The sequence below is a fragment of the Betta splendens genome, chromosome 2, assembly GCF_900634795.4.
Source record: "Betta splendens chromosome 2, fBetSpl5.4, whole genome shotgun sequence".
Taxonomy (NCBI): Eukaryota; Metazoa; Chordata; class Actinopteri; order Anabantiformes; family Osphronemidae; genus Betta; species Betta splendens.
In genome coordinates this window covers 19,181,259-19,202,118 of record NC_040882.2, presented here as the reverse complement: position 1 = coordinate 19,202,118, position 20,860 = coordinate 19,181,259, and the positions used below count along the sequence as shown (strand labels likewise).

General features: G+C 44.2%; 3 protein-coding genes across 8 annotated transcripts; 2 read left to right on the top strand and 1 right to left on the bottom strand.

The window, feature by feature from the left end:
- Positions 1-25: 25 nt before the first annotated feature.
- Positions 26-7,208, top strand: vangl2 (VANGL planar cell polarity protein 2). 2 transcript variants are annotated; one of them, XM_029142622.3, is made up of 8 exons: positions 26-313; positions 2,435-2,670; positions 3,068-3,185; positions 3,267-3,874; positions 4,372-4,508; positions 4,738-4,873; positions 5,430-5,676; positions 5,762-7,208. In XM_029142622.3, the coding sequence occupies exons 2-8, from the start codon at positions 2,600-2,602 to the stop codon at positions 6,017-6,019; spliced, it is 1,575 nt and encodes a 524-aa protein (XP_028998455.1). In that variant the 5' UTR covers positions 26-313; positions 2,435-2,599; the 3' UTR covers positions 6,020-7,208. The 2 variants fall into 2 exon arrangements, with proteins under 2 accessions (XP_028998455.1, XP_055360233.1); XM_055504258.1 differs by lacking the exon at positions 26-313 and adding an exon at positions 345-957.
- Positions 7,209-7,363: 155 nt separating this feature from the next.
- Positions 7,364-14,834, top strand: si:cabz01074946.1 (uncharacterized). Of its 2 annotated transcripts, none has more exons than XM_029141779.3 (7): positions 7,364-7,624; positions 8,670-8,879; positions 8,955-9,062; positions 9,148-9,426; positions 9,547-9,676; positions 13,774-13,799; positions 14,029-14,834. In XM_029141779.3, the coding sequence occupies exons 1-7, from the start codon at positions 7,591-7,593 to the stop codon at positions 14,061-14,063; spliced, it is 822 nt and encodes a 273-aa protein (XP_028997612.1). In that variant the 5' UTR covers positions 7,364-7,590; the 3' UTR covers positions 14,064-14,834. The 2 variants fall into 2 exon arrangements, with proteins under 2 accessions (XP_028997612.1, XP_028997604.1); XM_029141771.3 differs by having other exon boundaries at positions 14,026-14,834.
- Positions 14,835-14,978: 144 nt separating this feature from the next.
- Positions 14,979-19,824, bottom strand: LOC114849928 (SLAM family member 9-like). 4 transcript variants are annotated; one of them, XM_055506763.1, is made up of 6 exons: positions 19,604-19,824; positions 18,641-18,721; positions 16,847-17,158; positions 16,202-16,492; positions 15,417-15,521; positions 14,979-15,309 (listed from the first exon to the last, which is right to left on the bottom strand). In XM_055506763.1, the coding sequence occupies exons 1-6, from the start codon at positions 19,692-19,694 to the stop codon at positions 15,230-15,232; spliced, it is 960 nt and encodes a 319-aa protein (XP_055362738.1). In that variant the 5' UTR covers positions 19,695-19,824; the 3' UTR covers positions 14,979-15,229. The 4 variants fall into 4 exon arrangements, with proteins under 4 accessions (XP_055362738.1, XP_055362737.1, XP_055362739.1 ...); XM_055506762.1 differs by having other exon boundaries at positions 14,979-15,301; positions 19,604-19,816; XM_055506764.1 differs by having other exon boundaries at positions 15,417-15,526; positions 19,604-19,810.
- Between the last annotated feature and the right edge of the window lie 1,036 nt (positions 19,825-20,860).

Sequence of the window (20,860 nt, the reverse complement as noted above, 5' to 3'; positions counted from 1 at the left end):
CGCCCTCGGCTCAGCGGGGGCTCCGCTGCCACACAGCGCGAGCGGGGCCGGGATGAGGTGCGAGTCTCCGCCTTTTGTGCGTTTCGCCTGCGTCGGTGTAAGCTGCGGTTTCCAGCCGAGAGACAAACTGCGGCCGCGAGGACAATTGCGCTTGCACGTGGCCGGTAGGCGATCTGGAACCTGCGGACGGAGAGTCGGGAGAAAGTGAATGTGGAGCGTTTGGAGGCACTTTTGTTGGAGCCGCACGGCGCCGAGCTGCTGCCGCTGAGCTCATTGTGCGGCTGGTGTCGGTCTGTTCCTGTGGGGCAGGAAGGTAAGAACTGCGGGAATTCTGGGTAAAATATGTTGTGGCTTTAATGCCACGATAACGTTTACTACTACTTGGTGTAAATAACACTTTTACTATTTTTTTTGTTCGCCCGCGTGTCCGGAGCACAGCTTCATTCGGCGTGAACGCGCACGCCCGAGTTTCCACAACTGCACCTGGGACTCGCGCTCTCCACTTTCTTAAAGCGCATTTGAGCGCTGTTGCGCTTTCACGCACCGCGCGCCCGACCGCGACACGCACGTGAGTTCCACGCGCAGTCTCCGGCTTGTTGCTCCCGGCAGCATCACTTCGCCCCGGGCGCGTCGCGCTTCGTCTCGGGCTGCGTTCACGCGGCTGCCGCGTCGGAGCTCGCGCGCCTCTCGCCGCGACTGTGTTCGCGGTTGTGCGGCGCTTCTGTCTCGCGCTGGCTGCGTGTTTGTGATGTAAATGCGCGGCGGCCCGAGCTCCGGTTGCCCACGGGAGCCGGGATGGAGGCGCGGGCCACGCCTCGCTGGCCCACTGCCACCCTGAGGCCTGGAGGCTCCCGGGGGCCGAGCAGCCGGGTTGGTCCCCGCAACAGCGACGCGAGGACGCGGAGAGAAAGTCAACTCACACGCAAACAGGCGGATGGCAGATAAACGGTTGCTTAGGTTGGTTTGCGTGGATCTGGTTTGTTTAAAAAAAAAAAAAAATGCCACATCCTCAGCTGTCAGATTTACAGTTTTTATACACTGTGTTTGCTGTTTGCTGGTATGAATTCTTTCACATCTGATGATACTGAATGGACTCGGTGAATGGAGTCGGCTACGGATCAATTACAGTGGGAGAGGCTCGTCAGCGCCATCAATGGCATTGACCGTCTGAGAGGGAGATCTGGTTTTATGTTCCGATAACTCCAACCTGCAGCTCAACACTATGAGGCCGCAGCCGCGCTCATTCTGTGCTAATACGTCATAACACTCACTGTTTGCGAGTGAGTTTGTGTCTGTGGAGAGGACGACCTGAAAGAAGCAGGTCACCATGACTTGTGTGTTTGTGTTTATTAATGTCCACAGCCTCTTGCCTCCAGTCAGCGCTGTGTGATATTATCCACATCCACATATTGAGCAACTATGAACTTTCACACGACCACGTCTGCAGTTTGTGGGATGTTGACGGCTGGAATGTGGGAAGCGCCGTGCTCACGCTCGTGTCGGGGCTGTCGTCCACTTCACAGGCGTCCACGTCCAGCCTGACGTTGTGCTGCTCGTGCCTCCGCTTCCAAACAAACGGCCCGTGTGGGAATCACATGGAAGACATTTAACGTGTGTGTTGTAGAAGATGGGCGCCGGTGGTCACAGCCCAAATAGAGAGCGTGAGAGTCTTTGTTATTGAATTAGGAGTTGCTTGTAATCTGTCCAACTAGGAAAGCACCTTTAGGGTGAAAACGCAGTTATGCTCTTAAAAAAAATGGAGCATGTGGACGTGAAAAACAGAAAGCCAGCAGAAAAAGGAGAGACAGGACAGAACCACAGCGTGGTCAGAGACTCGTGTCTGTTTGTGTCTTCTGAGGTGTGAGGGAGAAGGAGAGGAGGGGGTGCTAAGTTGATGTTCTGGTTTCCACGGCAACCGCCCCCCTCCTGTCTTTTCTCACCCGGAGCCTCCCATTCATGCCCATTGTGATGGCCGAGCTCCGTTGCCCCCGGAGACCACGGGGGACGGTTGGGGAATGTGTCGTTTGGGAGTGAGTACGTGCCAGCGTCGGGCTGAACGCAGCTACTGAAGTGCGTCTTTGGCCGTTTGCACGAGGAGACGCTCAGCATCGTCTCCGCGCCGAAAACCCGGAGCTCCTCCGAGCTGCTCGGCTCCTCTGCCCCGGGCGGGAGGCGCTTGGCCCACAATAGAAGGTGGAGCAGTCCCACACGCCCTGCTACTGGCCAAGGAGCCGCTCGGGGCCAAGTCGCTGCAGTTTGCTCACAAAAGCAGTGAATGAGCCCAGCTCAGCGCACAGGCGCTTCACGCCCTCTCAGGGCCAACACTTGAACAATGGCGTCTCTCCGTCTCATTGGCAGACGCTCCTGCTCCCGTCTGATGATGGATTATCACCTTCCTTTCCTCCCTCGTTCTCTCTCACCCGTCTCCCCGCAGGCGTCCAAGATAGATTCCCTCAGGAGTAAAGTGGACTTGCTGCGCCTCCCTCTGGCTCTGTCCTGCAAGTCCATCGGCTATCAGAAAAGCCAGCTGAGCGTCGTGTGGGAGAAGAGCTCGGGGGCAGGGGGGGTCCGGAAGCCCCGTCCACCAGCGGCCTCCGACATGGACAACGAGTCCACCTACTCTGGATACTCCTACAAGTCGTCCCACTCTCGAGTCTCCCGCAAACACAGGTAGAGGAGCACACGTCGAGCGCTCTCTGTCCGTAACAAGCGCATACTTCACTTTAACCAGTCAAGCAGTTATTGATTGATTGATATTGAGCAGTAAACACTGAATATTGCTTTTGTTCGTTTGCATGTACAGGTAATTAATGGATTATTATTATTATTAGTAGTAGTAGTAGTAGTAGAAGAAGAAGTTTTAAATTGTTTCACTTGTGTTACTGAGACCATTTAATTAATCTATCTATCTGTGAACTTTGTTGTTGTGTCCCTGTTGATAAAACGTGTACTGGCTCCCTCTAGTGGTCATATCATAAACGGCAGCGTCCTATTAATGATCCCTCTGCAGCTCTGATTCACGAAGTCAAAACACCAATTCCTTGTTTGCTGTTGCTTGTCGAGACAGGAGGGACCGGAACCGGTCCAAGAGCCGCGACAGCAGCGTCCGCGGAGACAAGTCCGTGACCATCCAGGCTCCCGGGGAACCGCTGCTGGATGCCGAGTCCACCAGAGGCGACGACAGGGTCGGTGTCTCCTTTTGAATGGTGTGGTGTTTTGTGCGTGGACACGTACTGAGGCCCGCGCCTGCCGTCCTCCTCCTCCAGGATGACAACTGGGGAGAGACCACCACGGTGGTCACCGGCACCTCCGTGGACAGCGTCTCCAACGAGGACCTGACGCGCGTCTCCAAGGACCTGGACGAGTCGCTGCCGCTGGAGTGCCGGCGGTACCTGGCGCCGGCGCTGGGTGGCGCGCTGGGCCTGCTGTCCCTGCTCACCCCGCTGGCCTTCCTCGCCCTCCCACCGCTGCTGTGGCGCGAGCAGCTGGAGCCGTGCGGCACGCCGTGCGAGGGCCTCTACATCTCGCTGGCGTTCAAGCTCCTGATCCTCCTCATGTCCACGTGGGCGCTGTTCCTGCGGCCGCCCCGGGCCACGCTGCCGCGCTTCTTCGTCTTCCGCTGCCTGCTGCTGGCGCTGGTCTTCCTCTTCGTGGCGTCCTACTGGCTCTTCTACGGGGTGCGGGTGCTGGAGCCCAAAGAGGCCGACTACAGGGGGATCGTGGGATACGCCGCCTCGCTGGTGGACGCGCTGCTCTTCATCCAGTACCTGGCGCTGGTGCTGCTGGAGGTGCGGCAGCTGCAGCCGGCCTTCGGCCTGAAGGTCGTGAGGACCACGGACGGGGCCAGCCGCTTCTACAACGTGGGACATCTCAGGTTAGTGAGGTTTATGATTCCTTCTCCATTCAAAACGCCTTTCTGTTAAGATTTCACTCTTTTGACTGATCTGACATATCTAATCCCGCTTACATTATTATTATTATTATTGTATTATTACAGCTGATTGCCAGCTCAGACAACCTGTGCCTACATATACATTTTAAAAGCTATACCTTATATAATCAACATTTCATTACATATAAAATTTCATTATGCACAGTTTTTAATAGGAATGCTTCTGCATTGTGACAGTCTTGTTTATTTATGCATTCGCTTTCGGTCTTGATCTTTAGACGCATTGTCACGTATGCGGATGTGTGGGGGGTGTGGGTGTCGGCACCTGTTGCTTCACCACTTCCTGGCGTTGCTGATGACCTCCGTGTGAAGCGGTGGGGTTGTCAGGGTGATCCGTGCTGATAGCGCTGCAGGGTTTGTTGTGTGAAATCGCTCCCTTTAACGGAGGCCGTGCCTCTTCCTCGTCTCTTGCTGTGTAGTATTCAGCGAGCAGCAGTGTGGCTCCTGGACCAGTACTACACTGACTTCCCAGTGTATAACCCAGCCCTTCTGAACCTGCCCAAGTCCATCCTCACCAAGAAGATGTCAGCCTTCAAGGTCTACACTCTGGGCGAAGGTAGAGGGATTCTTCACAGTTTCCTTTCGGTTTCTTCTGGACCAGAACACTTCTTACTACACACATACACATATACACAGCTCTGACATGACCCGATGATGGCACTTTATCTACAGTAGCGTCAAGTCAACCAGCTCTAGTTCATAAGTGATGTTACACGAAACACTGAAATAAAGTCTTCCTGGTTGTGGGACGGGTGGGTGTTTAACCTCAGCGTGTCTGTCTGCAGAGAACAACACTAACAACTCCACGGGTCAGTCCAGAGCCATGATCGCAGCCGCCGCTCGCAGAAGAGACAACTCCCACAACGAATACTACTACGAGGAGGCGGAGGTGGAGCGGAGGGTCCGCAAACGCAAGGCCAGGTACGTGTGAGACCAGTGTGTGTGAGACCACGTCATGGTACTGATGCAAACACGTTGCGAGAAATCAGGTTTCTGCACGCTGAGGTGGACTTGACTGCTCTTTGCATGTCTGCATTTTTATTTGTATGATATTTGTTGTTGCTCAGTTACTGCACGCCGCAGTTTAAGCACAGCGTTGCTTCTCAAACACTTTTAGACACAGTGACTGCACTGACATCATCCTCACACCCTCTATTCTTATAAAATGCATCAGCATCTGCCCGAAGACATCATCCAGTGTCACATCTCATGATACCAACCCATCTCTGTACATATTTACAGGGTTGACTTTCTTAATGAGAGGCTCATGTATTGTTGGTTTAGTGCAGTGAGTGACATTTGATTAATTGTTGAAATTAAGAATGCCTAGAAGTGAGATCCGCCGACAAACACTATAATGCATCAGTGCATTATATTTACCTTATCCTTAGTATAAACTACCTCAAAGCTTTGTTCCAGCCATCACTACACCATTGGTGCAGCATTAAGCACACGGTGGTGTCGTTTCTCCCCCCAGGCTGGTGGTGGCAGTGGAGGAGGCCTTCACCCATATAAAGCGCCACCAGGACGATGAGTCCACCACGTCTTCTCCCAAACACCCGCGGGAGGTGATGGACCCGCGGGAGGCGGCTCAGGCCATCTTCGCTCCCATGGCGCGGGCCATGCAGAAGTACCTCCGCGCCACCAGGCAGCAGTCGTACCACAGCATGGAGAGCATCATCAACCACCTGCAGTTCTGCGTCACGCACAACATGACCCCCAAGGTAAAGGGCGCCTGCTGGGTGTTTGTTGTATTTTTGATGGTTAAATCTTCATCTGTACTATATTTCTCTCCTCGTTTCACCACAGGCCTTCCTCGAGCGCTACCTCGGCCCAGGTCCCACCCTGCAGTACCTGGACAACAGCAGGGGGCGCCAGTGGACGCTGGTGAGCGAGGAGCCTGTGACGGCCTCTCTGCGCCAAGGCCAGGTCTTCTCCTTGAAGCGCATGGACTTCTCCCTGGTTGTCACGGTGACGGCGCTGCCCTTCCTGCGCCTCGGTGAGGAGTTCGTAGATCCCAAAAGTCACAAGTTTGTCATGAAGCTGCAGTCTGAGACATCCGTGTAGGAGGAGAGATGGACTCATTCAGAACTTTCAGGCTTTTTCTACCTTTTGGTATTTTAGAGATATTTTTGATGATCTGTTTGTTGTTTATTGTGACTCCTGAAAATGCAAAGTGTCCGTGAGTAAAATTTCATGATGTCATTGCTTTTATATAACTTGACACTGCCAAATTCTGCTTCTGTTTGTCGTTAATACTGAAGAATAGGTCCTTAGTTGTAATCACTGCAAATGTTATAACAAGTGTCCTGTTGTTAAAGAGGAAATTAATATTCTGGATTTTACCGTATTTGTCATACAGTCAACACTTCTATAGAAATCCCTGTGTGATGTAAGTGCAGACTCAGTGACATCACTGGAGAGCTGACCTTTGTACTGTGAAACCTTCCAGACTGTCAGTTTTTGCCTTGTTTCCTGTTTAAACTTCTTGTTTTGGCCTTTTAAAGTCTGAAAACACACAGTAAGGAAGTCTGTTAAAAGACCATGCAAGATTTGTCCCCCTTTCACATCTGCTTGTCCCGAGACTGACTTAATCAAAAGATAAAACATCTGAACTTCTTCTATTTGATTCCACTGAAAAGTTTACTGAAAGTAGACAAATTGTAATGTTATTATTTTGTCGTTCTGTGTAGTTGAGCTTTGTTTGATTGTTGATTTGACACAGTTGGAAGCTGCCCCAAGGCCCGAGACCTGCCAACGACTGCAAAAGCGCCTGCTTTGTGTTGTCGAGGACTCCAGGTTTTTCCCATGTTCTGCTTCTTTAAATTCTTTTAATTTTTTAATTTAAATTCTAATAGTTGAGCTCTCCAAGGTTAACACACTAGTTGTAGAGAAGGTTTTGTTGATGAGCGGACTCCCAGAATATCAGTTGGAGTCCAGATGTGTCAGGAAGCTGTTGTACATATTAATGCTGATATTTTTTTTGAAATACTGTATATTTGTCTCTTGTAACTCCTTGAATGTCTACTATAAAAACATCTAAATACTCACAAGTTTTTTATACAGTACAAGGTTGTGTTTGTGTGTTCTGCTTCACTTTGCTGAATTAAGCTTTTAACTTGTGGTACACAAGATTACTGTGTCTGTGTCTTTAAAAACAAGCTTGTTACTTACACGTGTTTTTAGCAGTGAGTTGCAACACTTTGTAATAAACAATCATTTGTCTGTGAATAACAAATGATTTTTTTCGAATGTCTTTTGGTGTCTTTTGATTTACAAAAGGACCCTGTCTGCTAGCTATATATATATATATATATATATATATATATATATATATATATATATATATATATATATATATATATATATATATATATATACACGTTGAAGCCGCACCCACTGGCAAGCGTTTAACCGGATGTGCTCCAATGCGCTCTAATTAACTAGTCGTAGAACTAAGTTTGTCTTAAGTCTGTTTGTTAAAAATAAGGGTGATCACAAATAGATAAAATCCTTGTTTTTGTTCCAACTGCTAAACTGCTACTAAAAGTGATTGGTTCTCGCTGTTCCGCCTGACAGACACAAAACAAGAAGTATAATCCGTTATCAGCTTCCTCGTGTTGTAGAGCTCGGCTACGATGAGGCTAAGAGTCCTCATTCTCCTGCTACAAGGTAAGTTCAGGTTTATTTAGAATCATTTCATTAATTTCATCATAGAAATAATTTAGGATCAACCGATATGCCGAATCTTCATAAAAAATGTAAAGTTTTACATAGGTCAGAAAAGAGTAAGAAACGTCCTGCGACATGAATTATGGGAGCGTGACATTGTTCTTTGACATCTATTGTGTGGTTTGACAAGAAACTAAACCACCTATTTGTATTTAGCTATATATGTACTTTTTTTTCAATGGAACGTATCCCTTTCTATTATGTATTTCTTCACAACTATAGTTAGAAGAGTGAAAAGTTGATCATATAAGACAAATATGTACGCTGCCGGTTGCTGAAAACAGGAAGTGTTAACTGTAAGTGATTTAAACCCCGTGACTAACAACATGTTTCACGTCAAGCACTTAAATGAAACTGCAATTTAGAGAAGCGTATGAGGGTTTTGATACGTACAGTAGGTCAGACAGACGAGTTCAGGGATTCACTGAGCTCCCTCCACCCCCTGCACCACTGTAGAGGCTCTGAGCAGCTCCTTCCACCACACTGTTACACCCACAGTGCAGGAAGGAGCTACCGCAGGTCATTCCTCCCCACAGACTCAGAATGTACAACATATCACTGCAGTGACACACAAACCCACATTGCTCATTTTAATCGCTGTGTTTTTACAATAATCATATCACCACCAATGTGAAAAATCGCTCGTAGTAGTAACTATGATGTGCAATATGCTCTTTCTGTATTTTTTGTTTATGTTTGTTTTGTTTTTTTCTTGCACATAATACTGTTTTTGCTTCTATCTTCTTTCTGTCTGTTGTTTTGTTCAACGTTATGTCGCTGCTGCAATCAAAGGAATTTCCCAATCTTGGGATTAAAAAGTCTGATCTTATTTGATCTTGCATTGTTCGCTATCTGGCTTCATTGCTTAAAGCAGGTGAAACCTTGTGGCTTGTAGGCTTTATAAATCTGTGTAAAGAGTATCAGTATGTGATGCATTGTGTTACTTACATTTCAGTGACTGTTATTGTATGTTATGTCCAAACAGTGGGTCTGAGTGAATCCTCAGGTGAAGTGTTTGGTTTCCTTGGGGACAATATCACTTTGCAGTCAGGGGCTGACCCCTCACTGTCTCTAACAAGGATTGAGTGGTCAATACTCTCCAACAACACTTTCATCGCCACTTATCGCGATGGGACAAAAAGCCTTAACCGCTTTTATCAGTATAAAGACCGACTGGATATCAACGTTTCCACAGGTGAGTAATATCTACTAAAAGCAAGGACACCATTATTCTCTCTTCAGTGATGATTCAGTTCAGTTTCATCATCAGGTGACCTGATGATTTATAATTTGACCACAAAGGATGAAATGACCTATACAGTGGATTTTACCAGTGACAATGAAAAAAAAAAAACGAAGGTTAAGCTCACAGTGAAAAGTAAGTCAAATAAGTTCTTATAATGTTTTAAGTTATAATGGATAAACAGATTAGGGTTTTAGCCAAAATCTCTGCCAATTTACAGAACGTCTCCAGAAACCAAACATACGGACTCAAACCTTTCTCCCGAGCGGACGTGTAAAAACGGGCTGTTGGATAGAGATGCTTTGTTCTGCTTCGGAAGAAGGTGTTGAGGTCTTCTGGCAGGTTCCACCCTCTGATGTGACAACCTTCAACACGACCCGTGGCCGCGATGCTCTTCTGTTAGCATTTATGAACAGCACACAGGCCTCTGCTACCTTTAACTGCACCACCAGTAAGTCAATGGTGACAACCTGGAGCACTGTTGCACCAGTGTGTAAAGGTATGTGAGACCTGGAACGTTTTAACCAAGATACTACAAAATGATGAACAAGCCGATGTCTGCAGTTTAAAAGAAAACACTGTACTGTAAATAACACATTCATCTATATCACTGTTTCAGATGAGCAGACTCATCCTAGCATCCAACCTCACTTAGATCAACCATCAACCAGAGATACACGTTTTACTTTAGTTGTCTTGGCAGCTTTTGTAGGATGTTGTCTACCAGTGGTAATAGTAATCATCTGGAGGTGAGTGCCAGTCACAATTTCTCTACTGTAATAACATTCTATGATGTTGTGTCTGAGCAGCACTGAACTAAAGATCTGATGCTGCATGTTTACAGGAAGCTTTAATGTTATAAATACACATTCACGCAGTCATGAGCCGTGACACTTCAAGTTCTAGTGTTGTGCAAAAAGCAGGAAGTGGGCTTCATCTAAAAACTCTGTGTTGAACTGTGACTCAGTCCAGCTGGGACTCAAGTGTCTGTCCAAAGTGCTCTGCACCAAGTGGTCGGGGTGGGCAGAGCCATCCCAATATCGATAACATCAATACCAATGCTAGTATTGATAACGATTAATACCGCGACAATTTTTATTATCGTATGCACTGCTGCCATTTTTTTCAGAGGCGACCTAACTATTTGTCCGCCTGCGTCTCTAAGTGCCTGTGTGTAAGTGACGTGCCTGCGCCTGTATGCCAGGGAGCGAAGCAGACACACACCATATCCCCACCCCCCGCTTTGAGATCTAACGTGACTCAGACAAAGCAGAAGGATCGAAGCAAGAAAGAGTGTGGTTATACAGTATTCAAGCCACACATTAAACAACGGCAACCTGTGCAATCTGCAAAACATACATTTTAATGCTAAATACAACATTTTGAATACAGTGGCAACACCACCAATTGATATTATATATTTATATGTACTGTTAAACTATGTCTGGGTTTTATTAAATTAATAATACAATTTAAAACATAACACAAAAATTCTAAAAGTCATGAAAATGTATTTAAATTTGATAATGCATGAATTATGGAATAGTATCAGTATCGATATTGGCGATACGGGTCAGTACAGTATTTACTTGGTATCTGCCATAAGTATTATCCACTACATGTTTTCTAGTGGACGTAGTGATGAACCCCTTCAGAATGTCCTCACTTAGCGGACCGTTCAGACCGTTCTGGTCCTGCCACCTCGGAAGGTGAGTCTGCATCCAGAATCCCGGGATCAAAGGAAGAAGTCAACACTGTGAGCAGCGCAGTCAGTCCAGCATTAGATGTTAGTCCAAGTCAGCATCAAAAGTGTCATTCAAATAAAAACATATACAGCCGGGGAAATTCACTTAATTTGGGAGGACTGCCCGTTGACACTCGTCGTACTGCGCGACACAGCCGTCGCTCAGTTATCTCTTTCCTCGCGTCTCTCCGTCACTTATTCCCGTTGTCAAAGTAAAGTCTCCACTCTTTCTCTCTGAATGTCTGCCTGCTACTCATGTGGTGTTTAGAGACAGTCCCGTGATCCCCAAGACCCTGAATATAATCAGGGTTACATCAAAATGTAGGGCCAGAGCTAAACACTTTGTATAGCGGCCCAACATCATGGCACAGATAGGCCGCATGGTGGACAACTGTGAAACAAGTCAGAATTACAGGATACAGAACTGTGAGCCACTGTTGCCCACACCACAGGGATGGACCTGTTTGAGTGGTAACGAAAACAGTACCTTTTGACCATAGACTATTTTTCAAAGTATATTGAGATAGCAGAGCTAAAGCATACCTCAGTTAACTTTACTATGAGAGCTATCAAAGAAGTTTTTGCAAGACACAGGATTGCAGAGAGAGTTATATCAGATAACGGGCCACAGTTTTCTTCAGCGCAGTTCAGACAGTTTGCACAAGTGTCAATTCACACACATCACAAGCCACGTCACCCCGAGGCCAACGGGGAGGCAGAGCGTGCAGTCTGCACAATGAAGGACCTGTGGAGAAAAGGCCATAGCAGAGCACTGCTGGTATACAGAGCCACTCCGATGAGGCATGGGTTCTCGTATCAGACGCGGAATGACATAAATACATAACGCGTACCAAGTCATCATTATACATCAGGTCATAGAGTTAAACAGCCACGATCAACGTTCCCTGTAAAGAGAATTATGATAATAATTACCGTTGTTTACGCAAAATCTAAATAGCGTAGCGTCACTACGTCCACTAGATAATGTGTAGCGGATAATATTTACAAGTTATGGCAGTTTCAAACGGGCGGCACAGTGGTGCAGTGGTTAGCAATGTTCTCCCCGTGTTCTCTCCGGGTTCTCCGACTTCCTCTCACGGTCCCAAAACATGCATTAGGTTCATTGTTTACTCTAGATTGCCCGTGGGTAGCCGTCCAGGGTGTATCCTGCCTCTCGCCCATAGATAGGCTCCAGTACCCCCGTGACCCTGCTTGGGACTAAATAAATAAATAAACAAATAGATGGATGGATGGCAGTTTAAAACCAAATTAAGCAGCTGTAGTCCACACAAACCAAGCAAATAACAGGGCGGTTCCCGCTCCCCAATCGATCTCTTGCAGACAGTCACTTTTTGGCACCTAGGATTGAATCAGTACTCTGGGAATCGTAGTCAAAGTCCTCTAAACGCAATTGCGGGTCAGGCCACAAGGAAAAGGAAAAGGGAGAAGGGAGAGAACCCAAATGCTACAACCCGCAGACAAAAGAACTAGTTTTGACATTAAACTGTTTTTTATTAAATGTTAAAAAATGAATAAACACAAAATCACATAAGTTTTAAGATAAGACAAAATACCCAAGCTAAAAATCCCTGCTAATGCAGGAATCAAATATTGAATATGCAAATTTATTGTGTACACTATGGGTACACAAAACTTCTACACATGAAACACAAGACCAGACAAAGGATAACAGTGAACTGTTAACTACTAAGACGTACCGTGCACAACAGGCGCAACTAAAAAAATAGACACAAAGCAGAAACTTTCACACAGTCAGGGCACATGACATCCAAAAAAACCAAAGGAACAAAACTCCATGTATCAGAATCTTCATCTCTTTAACTCCAGTGACAACCTTTGAACACCACTAACTCCTTGCAACACACCAATGGCGACTTACATCCCCAGTATTGCACTACCGTCACCTGTCGATTATTCTAACCCTCATATATTAGATTATAACTACAGTAATTTTGGCACTAAACAAGACATGAGTATTCACATTGTACACTCACTGTAGATGATACCCAGTGACGTGCGGTCAGGGTAGGCAGGGGAGGCGGCCTGACAATACTATAACATGACTAAGAAAACATAAAATAAAAATTCATTTATGGCCATTTATCTGTGTTATACGTGTTATAAAGTATATTTTTTCTTATAATTTCAAATCTCTTAACATGTCCTAAGTAAAAATTGCTAAATCTGCACATTTCCTGTATCTAATATGGCGAGAAACTGTAAGTGAGGCCTCAGCGAGGGGAGCCTCAGCTCCGATACTGAAACTGTCAGTAAATGGGCTGATACAAGGCATAATCCCTTTGTGTTTTACATTTTGTCTCCAGTATAATGTTTGCAGCCCTCAGACAGATTTATTCTACACCATGATTTTGTAAAACCTGCCTAACTTGTTTATCAATGTTTTTGTGATATGATTACTTTTCTGATCGCTTATAAACCGACAGAGAAAACTCATGAGAGGAGGCTGGACAGGTCTGTGCCTCATCCAGAAGGAGGCGCTGCTTCCACCCTTTAACGCAGGGTGTCCCACAAATGGTTTTCAGTTTTCTAAAAAGTATGACACTAAGTAAGACAATTGTTGTAAAAAGTTGCAAAAGATTTGAAAACTAAATTTGAACCTTGAGTGAAGTATTCTATGTTGTCCTAATAAAGAGCAAACCTGTAAAACTGATTAAAAGCAATATTTAAAGTTTAAATAACATAAAACTTAACTGAGGGTCAAAATTGAACATTTACACCTCAGGTCAGGTCTCTTACTGCTATAAAGATACGCTCCTTCAAGACCAAATATGTTCCTTTAGGTGAGATATAAAAGATGAAAAAGTGGGAAATGTGCCCAGTAGTAATATGCAGTCTGACAATTAATTTGCTGATGTCAAATGGTTAAAATGGGTCATGAGGTCAAAAACTATCAACGTGTGGTTGTGTTTTTCTTACTTTCCATGAGCCTTGTCACACTCACCCACACGTCAAACTAATGCAGGTTGGTTCCGTGCAAATAGCAAAAATCGCAACTTGTGATGTCACTCAGTGGCCTGTTAAGTGCTGCATGATGAAACCAGTCTTTGTGTTTATTTACAGAAAAGAAATAAACAGCAGCCAAGCAGGTATGTGATTCAGAGAATCCAGTCTCAGACCAATCTCAGATTCAGAGATCAATCTTATGTCATAAAACACACCTGCATTAACAACACAGTAAACAGCTGTACATGTTCTAAAGGTGAGCCCCTGCTTCTGTTAAACACATTCCAGGTCTTGCAGGTGATGAAATTTCCCCGCTGCAATGACATTTCCCCACTGTGGGACTAATAAAGGTCTATTCTATTCTTCTAGCAGCGGTTGGTACCTCAACAACAGACTTAGCAAGTTGACCACATCAGCTGGAAGACAAACAAGGACTGTGATGCTGGTGTGTGGCCCATCAGCACAACTAATTATCAATGTTTCACAGACGGTCAAACTATGCTTGCTCTATACAAATATATAGGCAAATAAGTTTGTTGACTGTGTGTTATTGAAGTTTTCCATAGATGTAACTATTGCTTTTCATTTGAACAAACAACATAACAAGCATCACACCTTCGTGGTGTGTGCACTGATCTCCCCAGCTGGTTTTTGGTTTGTTGATGTGCACAATCAACATCCATGTTTTTTATTTGCTTCCCCCATTATTTTTATTTTCCTTTAATTTTATAATAAATCACAAAAAAGACAACTTTCTCATCTGCCTCTTTATGGGAAATTTCCACCACACAACGTATGATGTTTACTTACAAAACTTGTTTTACCATCACACGCCACATACAGTACGTGTGTAGAGTCATTAAGGACAGTGTCCACACAAGTGATCCAAGGTGCTATCAAATGTGAGGCTAATGCGAGGTTTTATTATAACATAGTCAAGTAAATAAAAGTGAATTTATAAAGCAAGCAAGGCAGGAAACATTGTCTGACCACATCCTTTATGATTTCAACTTCAAGGTTTGATGAGATTAAATATTAGATTAATTTATCAATGATATACTACTAGATGAAAACAGCTTCCTCTGCTCATAGTTTCAGTTGTTGGCTCATGCTAACAGTTCATATATACGGCATGCGTGGGTATAGGTGTAGTCACCTGGAAGACTTCCCTCTCAACATTAACACCACTTACATAGACGGAGGTCAGCATGAGACTGCTGACAGGTCTACGAATATATGAGCTGTGATGGTGAAGTGCTAAAGCGCACATTTATGATATTTGGGCTGTACGGGTACCCTAAAACCAGGAAAACAGATTTGAAACCACTATACTTATGTTTAATATGTTATAAAAAATAGAATTTCTGTATTTACAGAATATACAAAATTAAGTGCCAGGACCACAAATTGCATTGAATGCACAAAAGCAAGGCTTCAAATAGAAAACGTACCATGTGATCATGGAGGTAAATGTGATCAAAGCATTCATATACTGTATATACGTTCAGGCTTTAATTGTCTGACCCTGACAGAACTTTAAGCTGCATAGTCTGTAGTGATCCACCGCTTTTCCCTAAATTTCTTGATTGGGTGTTGAAGGCTTCCTCACTCGACTCAGCTGGATCCGGTCGTAGACAGTCTGAGGCTGGATGCCTGGAAAAAAAGCCACACAACAGCAGATCAGCTAAAGCAGTTGGTGCCTAAAGTGACATACTGTATCAACTCAAGCCGTTACTCTCAGATATAAAAAGGTTTCTTACCATCTGTCTCCATTTGCAACGACTGACGCCCACAGCTGAGCCAACTATAATGATGATTAGTGCACAGCCTCTCACGGCTGCACTCGGCACAACACCAGTGTTCTCCTGTTCTGTAAAACATAGAACTGTCAACATTACTGTTTTAAATGGAAGAGGTCAAATAAAATGAATGATTACAGTATATTTAACAGAAAAAACGGTTTAACCAAAATAACAAGAATAAAACACAGATAATGAGGTTATGACAACTTGACTTGTTCTTCTACTGAAATCCTAGTTACATGTAGTTTAGACTCTAGAAGAAAGAAGTTGAGTTGCCGTGACTCAACTGTCAGTATTACAGTACTGTATTGTCACAGCGGGTTTGAACGGTGAACGGCGAATTGACCAGAAAGGAAAGCAAAGCTGTGGTGTCCTTGTATTCAGTCGTAGATTAAATTAAAACCCTATAAAGTAATTCTGCATTAGCGCATATGAAAAAGCAGAACCGATCTAATAGTCAGATTTAGAACACTGCATTCCGAGAAAGTTTCATGTGCTCGCAACACAGTGAAAAAAAGGAAAACTTACAATGCTGAGTTAGTAAAACAAAAACAAAAAAGCATAATTTACCAAACGGGTGATACAAGCATTGGTGCAAACACAGAGCCATTTGTAAAAGCCGAGTTGAGTCAACTATACCCGGTCAGTGAGCTGTAAGAAGAACCCCAGTAATGAAAATGCATCTTCAGTTTCAAGAGATGTGGTGAAACGCTAATGACCTAAAATAAATTCTCTGCACGTACCAAATGGTTTTGGAGGTTTGAGTGATTCAGTGCTGTTGCTGCATGTCAGTGTTTTAAACGCTGACATCTCACTGACAAAGTCAAATATTGTGCAGGTAAATGTGGTTTCTCCATCCTCTGGTCTGATGCTGAACTGCAGCCTGGAGCCACTGTGTGTTTGGTTCCTGACAGACAGACTGTATCTGACGTTGGTGTTATAGACCGAACTGCACTCCAGCAAAACTCTGCAGGATTTATTTAAGTCATTCCAGGTAGAATTGACCTGAAGGTCAGGATGCTGAGTTATCGGCTCTGATGAGGAAACAGACGTGAGAAGGTGTTTATGTGTAAATAACATCAGATGAGCAGAATGTAACTTATCACTAATCATGTTTCATGTGACCCATGGTGTTTAATTAATGTTAATTTCATAAACATAAATATATACAGATCATATGACACAAAAGGACAAGGTGACAATAAACACAGGATCATAACAACAACATTACATTCTCATCAGCAGGCGTGTGTTTGATAATAAACAAATGCATTTGAATTATAATTCAAAATACGTGCAAACTAACATCTGTATGTGTTTAATAGTATTGTATGTATTAATTGATCAGCATCTTACAGTCTTAGAATCAGACAACAGAGGAATCTTACCATGAACTTGCAGCGTGATGAAAACCGACTGTAATTGATGATTATTCACCTCTGAGACAAAACTGAATTTACCAGAATCTTGAAGAGTCAGTTTTCTCACTCTTAAACTGAAGTTTGTGGGGTTTAGGTAAAATCTGTCACTGAACTCTTTGGATCCATGTGAATCCTTGTCTGCAACCTCTGTTTCTCCTTTTTTCCAACGCGCTACTATGAGTTGACGTGATTCGTCAGGTGATAAACATGTCGAGAGCTCCACAGCGTCTCCAACTCTTTTATGGATGGTTCTTTGGTGACAGCTGGAAGCTTCTACATCTGAAACACATAATAAGTTCATTCTCTTTTGTCACTGTTGACAGAACCACTTGTCCTCTTCCTCATCCGTTATACAGGCTCAGTGAACATGTTCAGGTAACAAGCAGATCACTAAATGACAAATACACAGTACGCGGCCAAACAGTGACATGAAATGTTTCAAAATAACACAATGACAGCACTGCATGAGCTGCTGTATTAAAATAAAACGTGACGCAACATGACGTCGTTATGTGACTGGACACCAACACACATAATGTTTTAAATGATTCCACCTCTCAGGGGCATCACTGTTTTAATCCTTCACTGTCACTTTCTTTGTTATCTACAGTAGTTGTCTCAGCTTGTGGTCGCAAAATGTTTAGTTCAAAACACGATACGTTTTCTTTTATTTACTTGCAGACACATTCTCCTACTGACTATTTTATATTATATTCACTTAATACTGTGATAGCCATAAAGGATTGATGCCCTGAACCAGCTGTGGTTGTCACAGTCTGGACTTTTGGGTTGCTTTTTCATGTTTTGTTTTCTTGCACTTAGTTATTACTCACCTTTGTCTTGTATTTAAACACCGTCTCAGCCATTGCCCAGTTGCCAGATTGTTAGCTCATATAATACGTCTACATTCCAGCATTTATGTCAAGTGAGTCCTGTCGTGTACCAGTTCTGATCATGTTTTTGACCCTGCCTTCGTCTGTCCCCTGTCTGTAACGTCGCCTGTATTAAATCTTCACAAACCATATCTGTGTGTTGTGCTGTGCATTTGGTTCCTTCACTGTTCTGATCCATGACAGTGTTATGTAAACTACAGGGGAGCAATGGCGCTACTTCTCTAAATCATTTCTGAGGAATAACATCAGTTTATCTGAACAGATGTTGTCATTTTCTAAGGTTTTGAGACAACAGAAGTAAAATTAGTAAAAATGCAGCTGACCCAAAATTTAAAAGGTTTTCAAGCAGATGCAGCTGAAAATGTGCTGACAAGCACCATGAGCACATGGAAAATAAGGAACCACCAGATAAAATTGGTAAACAGTAAATAGGAATATAGCTATACATTTAAACATATCTAAAATAAATGTTTCAGTCCTCAAAACAGGTCTTCATCACTACATTTTTCAATAATATCATTTAGTGTTTGCATTTACCAAAATCACAAAAACAGATGCACAGACACGCACATCTGGAAGACTGCATAGCTCCTGTCCTTAGACGTGTTGTAGCACCTGTCGCAACCTGTCCACCAACTCCCAGACTGACATAACAATAACTCAAAAAAGGACTAATGAAAACAAACATAAATCATTAACCTAGATGAGTATATATCATCTACTCCTCTTGAAAATCTTTAGCCATAAATGCTGCTTGTTGAACTGCTGGACAGGACAAAAAAAAAGACCTGTTGCAGCACATCAGGTAAAACCATAAATTGTTTATAACTGTAAGTATCTATGAACGTTTGAGAAGCCGTGTACGTACCAGACAGAGAGACCCCGAGCAGCAGCACAGCGCTGGATGTGAGCAAGCAGCTCAGCCAAAGTGTGCGACCACCAACCATCTCTGTGGAAAGAGGAACAACGTCTGTTTCCTCTTCTCTTCTGAGATACTGTGCTGTGACTATGAGGGTAGGAGGTGTTTCTGCCAAGAGGAAGCAGAAGTGTGGCCTATATATCAAGACCAAAAGCAAATGCAGAGTCTTTTGTGTGAAAATGTAAATGCTAGTTTTTTTCCCTTGGTTCTAAGCTCTGACGGTGCTGAGGTTGGCATCCAGAGTTCCAGGCATTTCAACAGCACCGAGACCAGAACTGAGAAGAACTGCAACCGTGTGTGGTTGATAATGAGAACGGGTGTGGCCAAAATCCACTGTGATGAGAAGAGTACATTTATTAGAGGACACCTTTCCTAGCATCACTACCTGGTATTGACTGTCATGATCTAGGTTTTTGTTTCCAGTTTTATTTTGAAAGGACTTAGTTTTCATCCATGTTGTCATGTTTTGGTTCCAGTTTCCATTTCCTGTTTTATGATGAAGGACTTCCGGTTTTGTTCATGTCACAGCTGTTTCCTGTTTACCATGCACACCTGTCAATAATCTAGTAATCACCGCCAGTATATAAGCACCAGTACTTACCATAGCCAGTCGCCAGGTTGTCGAGTTTCCACACCACTTTCCAGCGTTCCAGTATAGCTACATTGTTGCCTGATCCTGTCTGTACCTACGCCTGGATCTCTTGGTAACGTTCTGACTATCTGACCACGATATAGCCTACTCCTTATCTGTACCTCTGCCGAGCTCACCAGTTACCAAACCCTTGCCTGTCTCTGGACCCGATTAAGCCTGTTCCCTTTATACTTAAATCCTACCCTCTGTCGTGTATGACCTGGACTGTCTGTGACAACAATTACTGGAATAAACGCTGATTTTTTCACCACTTACAGTACCTCGTGTCCTAGCACTGTGCATTTGGGTCCGCTCTGTGCCGCATCCTGACATCGACCCAGATGCTCTCATGTGGAACCAGCCTCCACGCATGGTTCTGGAGAGAGACGCAGCTTTAAACTGTCCTCTTTGCTAAAGCTTTTAGGACCCCTGGTCTGGGTAGAGCAGATTCACCTTATACCTCTTTCTCATTGACTCTGTGGCCACGCCCCCTGCACCTGGCCACTCCCACTTTCTGGTTTCCCCCTGTCTCCTGTTGCCATTTTATACACTTGACCCAATTCTCTTGTACTTTTCCTTCTGCCTTAATATATTTACCCCAGCTGTGTCACTCTGCTGTGGCCAGTCTGTCTGACATGTTCAGACCATATGCTGCTCATTACCACAGCTTCACATTGACCACTAAGACTCAACCAACTTTCTTTGCTGGTCAAGTACATTTGATTTAAACTAATTTTCCATATGTATCCAGGCCATGTTCGTGTTAATGCCTGACGTTGCCAAGGAGGTCTACTGTTTTAGCCTTAAGTTCAAGTCAAGTTTATGTCGGATTTGTTATGTTTCTTCCTCTGACGCCAACGTGGCAGTTTCAGATCTGACCAAACTGCTATTTTAGCTCTTCTTTGCTCTACTATCCAGTTAACTAGGTGGCCACTATTCATTTTACCACTGCTGAGCTTGCTTAGGCAGGATTTAGTCTCACACACATTATTATCTTTAACCAGGACTTTATACATGTGGCCCATCACAGAGGCACAAACAGGTATAGACACACAGACCATTCACACAAGGGCAATTCATAGTCTCCAGGACGCACAGATGCTGCAGAGACACAGACAGGACAAGCAGCGTCCACACAAAGTGATCCCAGGTGCTGTCAAATGTGAGTTTTTAACAGCACATCATCCCCTAAATAAAATACTGCCTAAGGAGCCTAACAGTTATTGGGTGTTTCATTATAACATAGCAAAGTCAATAAAAATTGATAAAGAAGGCAAAGCAGGAAATGCTGTCTGAGCACATCCTTTATGAATTCAACGTTAGGTTTGATGAGATTAAATATTAGATTAACCTACCAACAATATATCAGATGAAAACTACTTCCTCTGAAGACACTTTCAAATGTTGTTGGCTCATGCGAACAGTGCGTATATACAGTATGCATGGTTACAGGTGTAGTCACTGGGAAGACCTCCCATTTAACATCAACACCACTTAGGTAGATGGAGGTCAGCATGAGACCTCTGACAGGTCTGCAG

Excerpts from the sequence above, each read along its gene's own strand:
- vangl2 (XM_029142622.3), top strand. The coding sequence starts at position 2,600 with ATGGACAACGAGTCCACCTACTCTGGATACTCCTACAAGTCGTCCCAC. Across the intron at positions 3,875-4,371 it reads TACAACGTGGGACATCTCAG|TATTCAGCGAGCAGCAGTGT; the intron begins GTTAGTGAGGTT and ends CTTGCTGTGTAG. Across the intron at positions 4,509-4,737 it reads GGTCTACACTCTGGGCGAAG|AGAACAACACTAACAACTCC; the intron begins GTAGAGGGATTC and ends GTCTGTCTGCAG.
- LOC114849928 (XM_055506762.1), bottom strand. The coding sequence starts at position 19,694 with ATGCGTGGAGGCTGGTTCCACATGAGAGCATCTGGGTCGATGTCAGGA. Across the intron at positions 16,493-16,846 it reads CATCACGCTGCAAGTTCATG|AGCCGATAACTCAGCATCCT; the intron begins GTAAGATTCCTC and ends TTTCCTCATCAG. Across the intron at positions 15,302-15,416 it reads GTTGCAAATGGAGACAGATG|CCTCAGACTGTCTACGACCG; the intron begins GTAAGAAACCTT and ends CCAGGCATCCAG.
- si:cabz01074946.1 (XM_029141771.3), top strand. The coding sequence starts at position 7,591 with ATGAGGCTAAGAGTCCTCATTCTCCTGCTACAAG. Across the intron at positions 8,880-8,954 it reads GGATATCAACGTTTCCACAG|GTGACCTGATGATTTATAAT; the intron begins GTGAGTAATATC and ends TTTCATCATCAG. Across the intron at positions 9,063-9,147 it reads GGTTAAGCTCACAGTGAAAA|AACGTCTCCAGAAACCAAAC; the intron begins GTAAGTCAAATA and ends GCCAATTTACAG.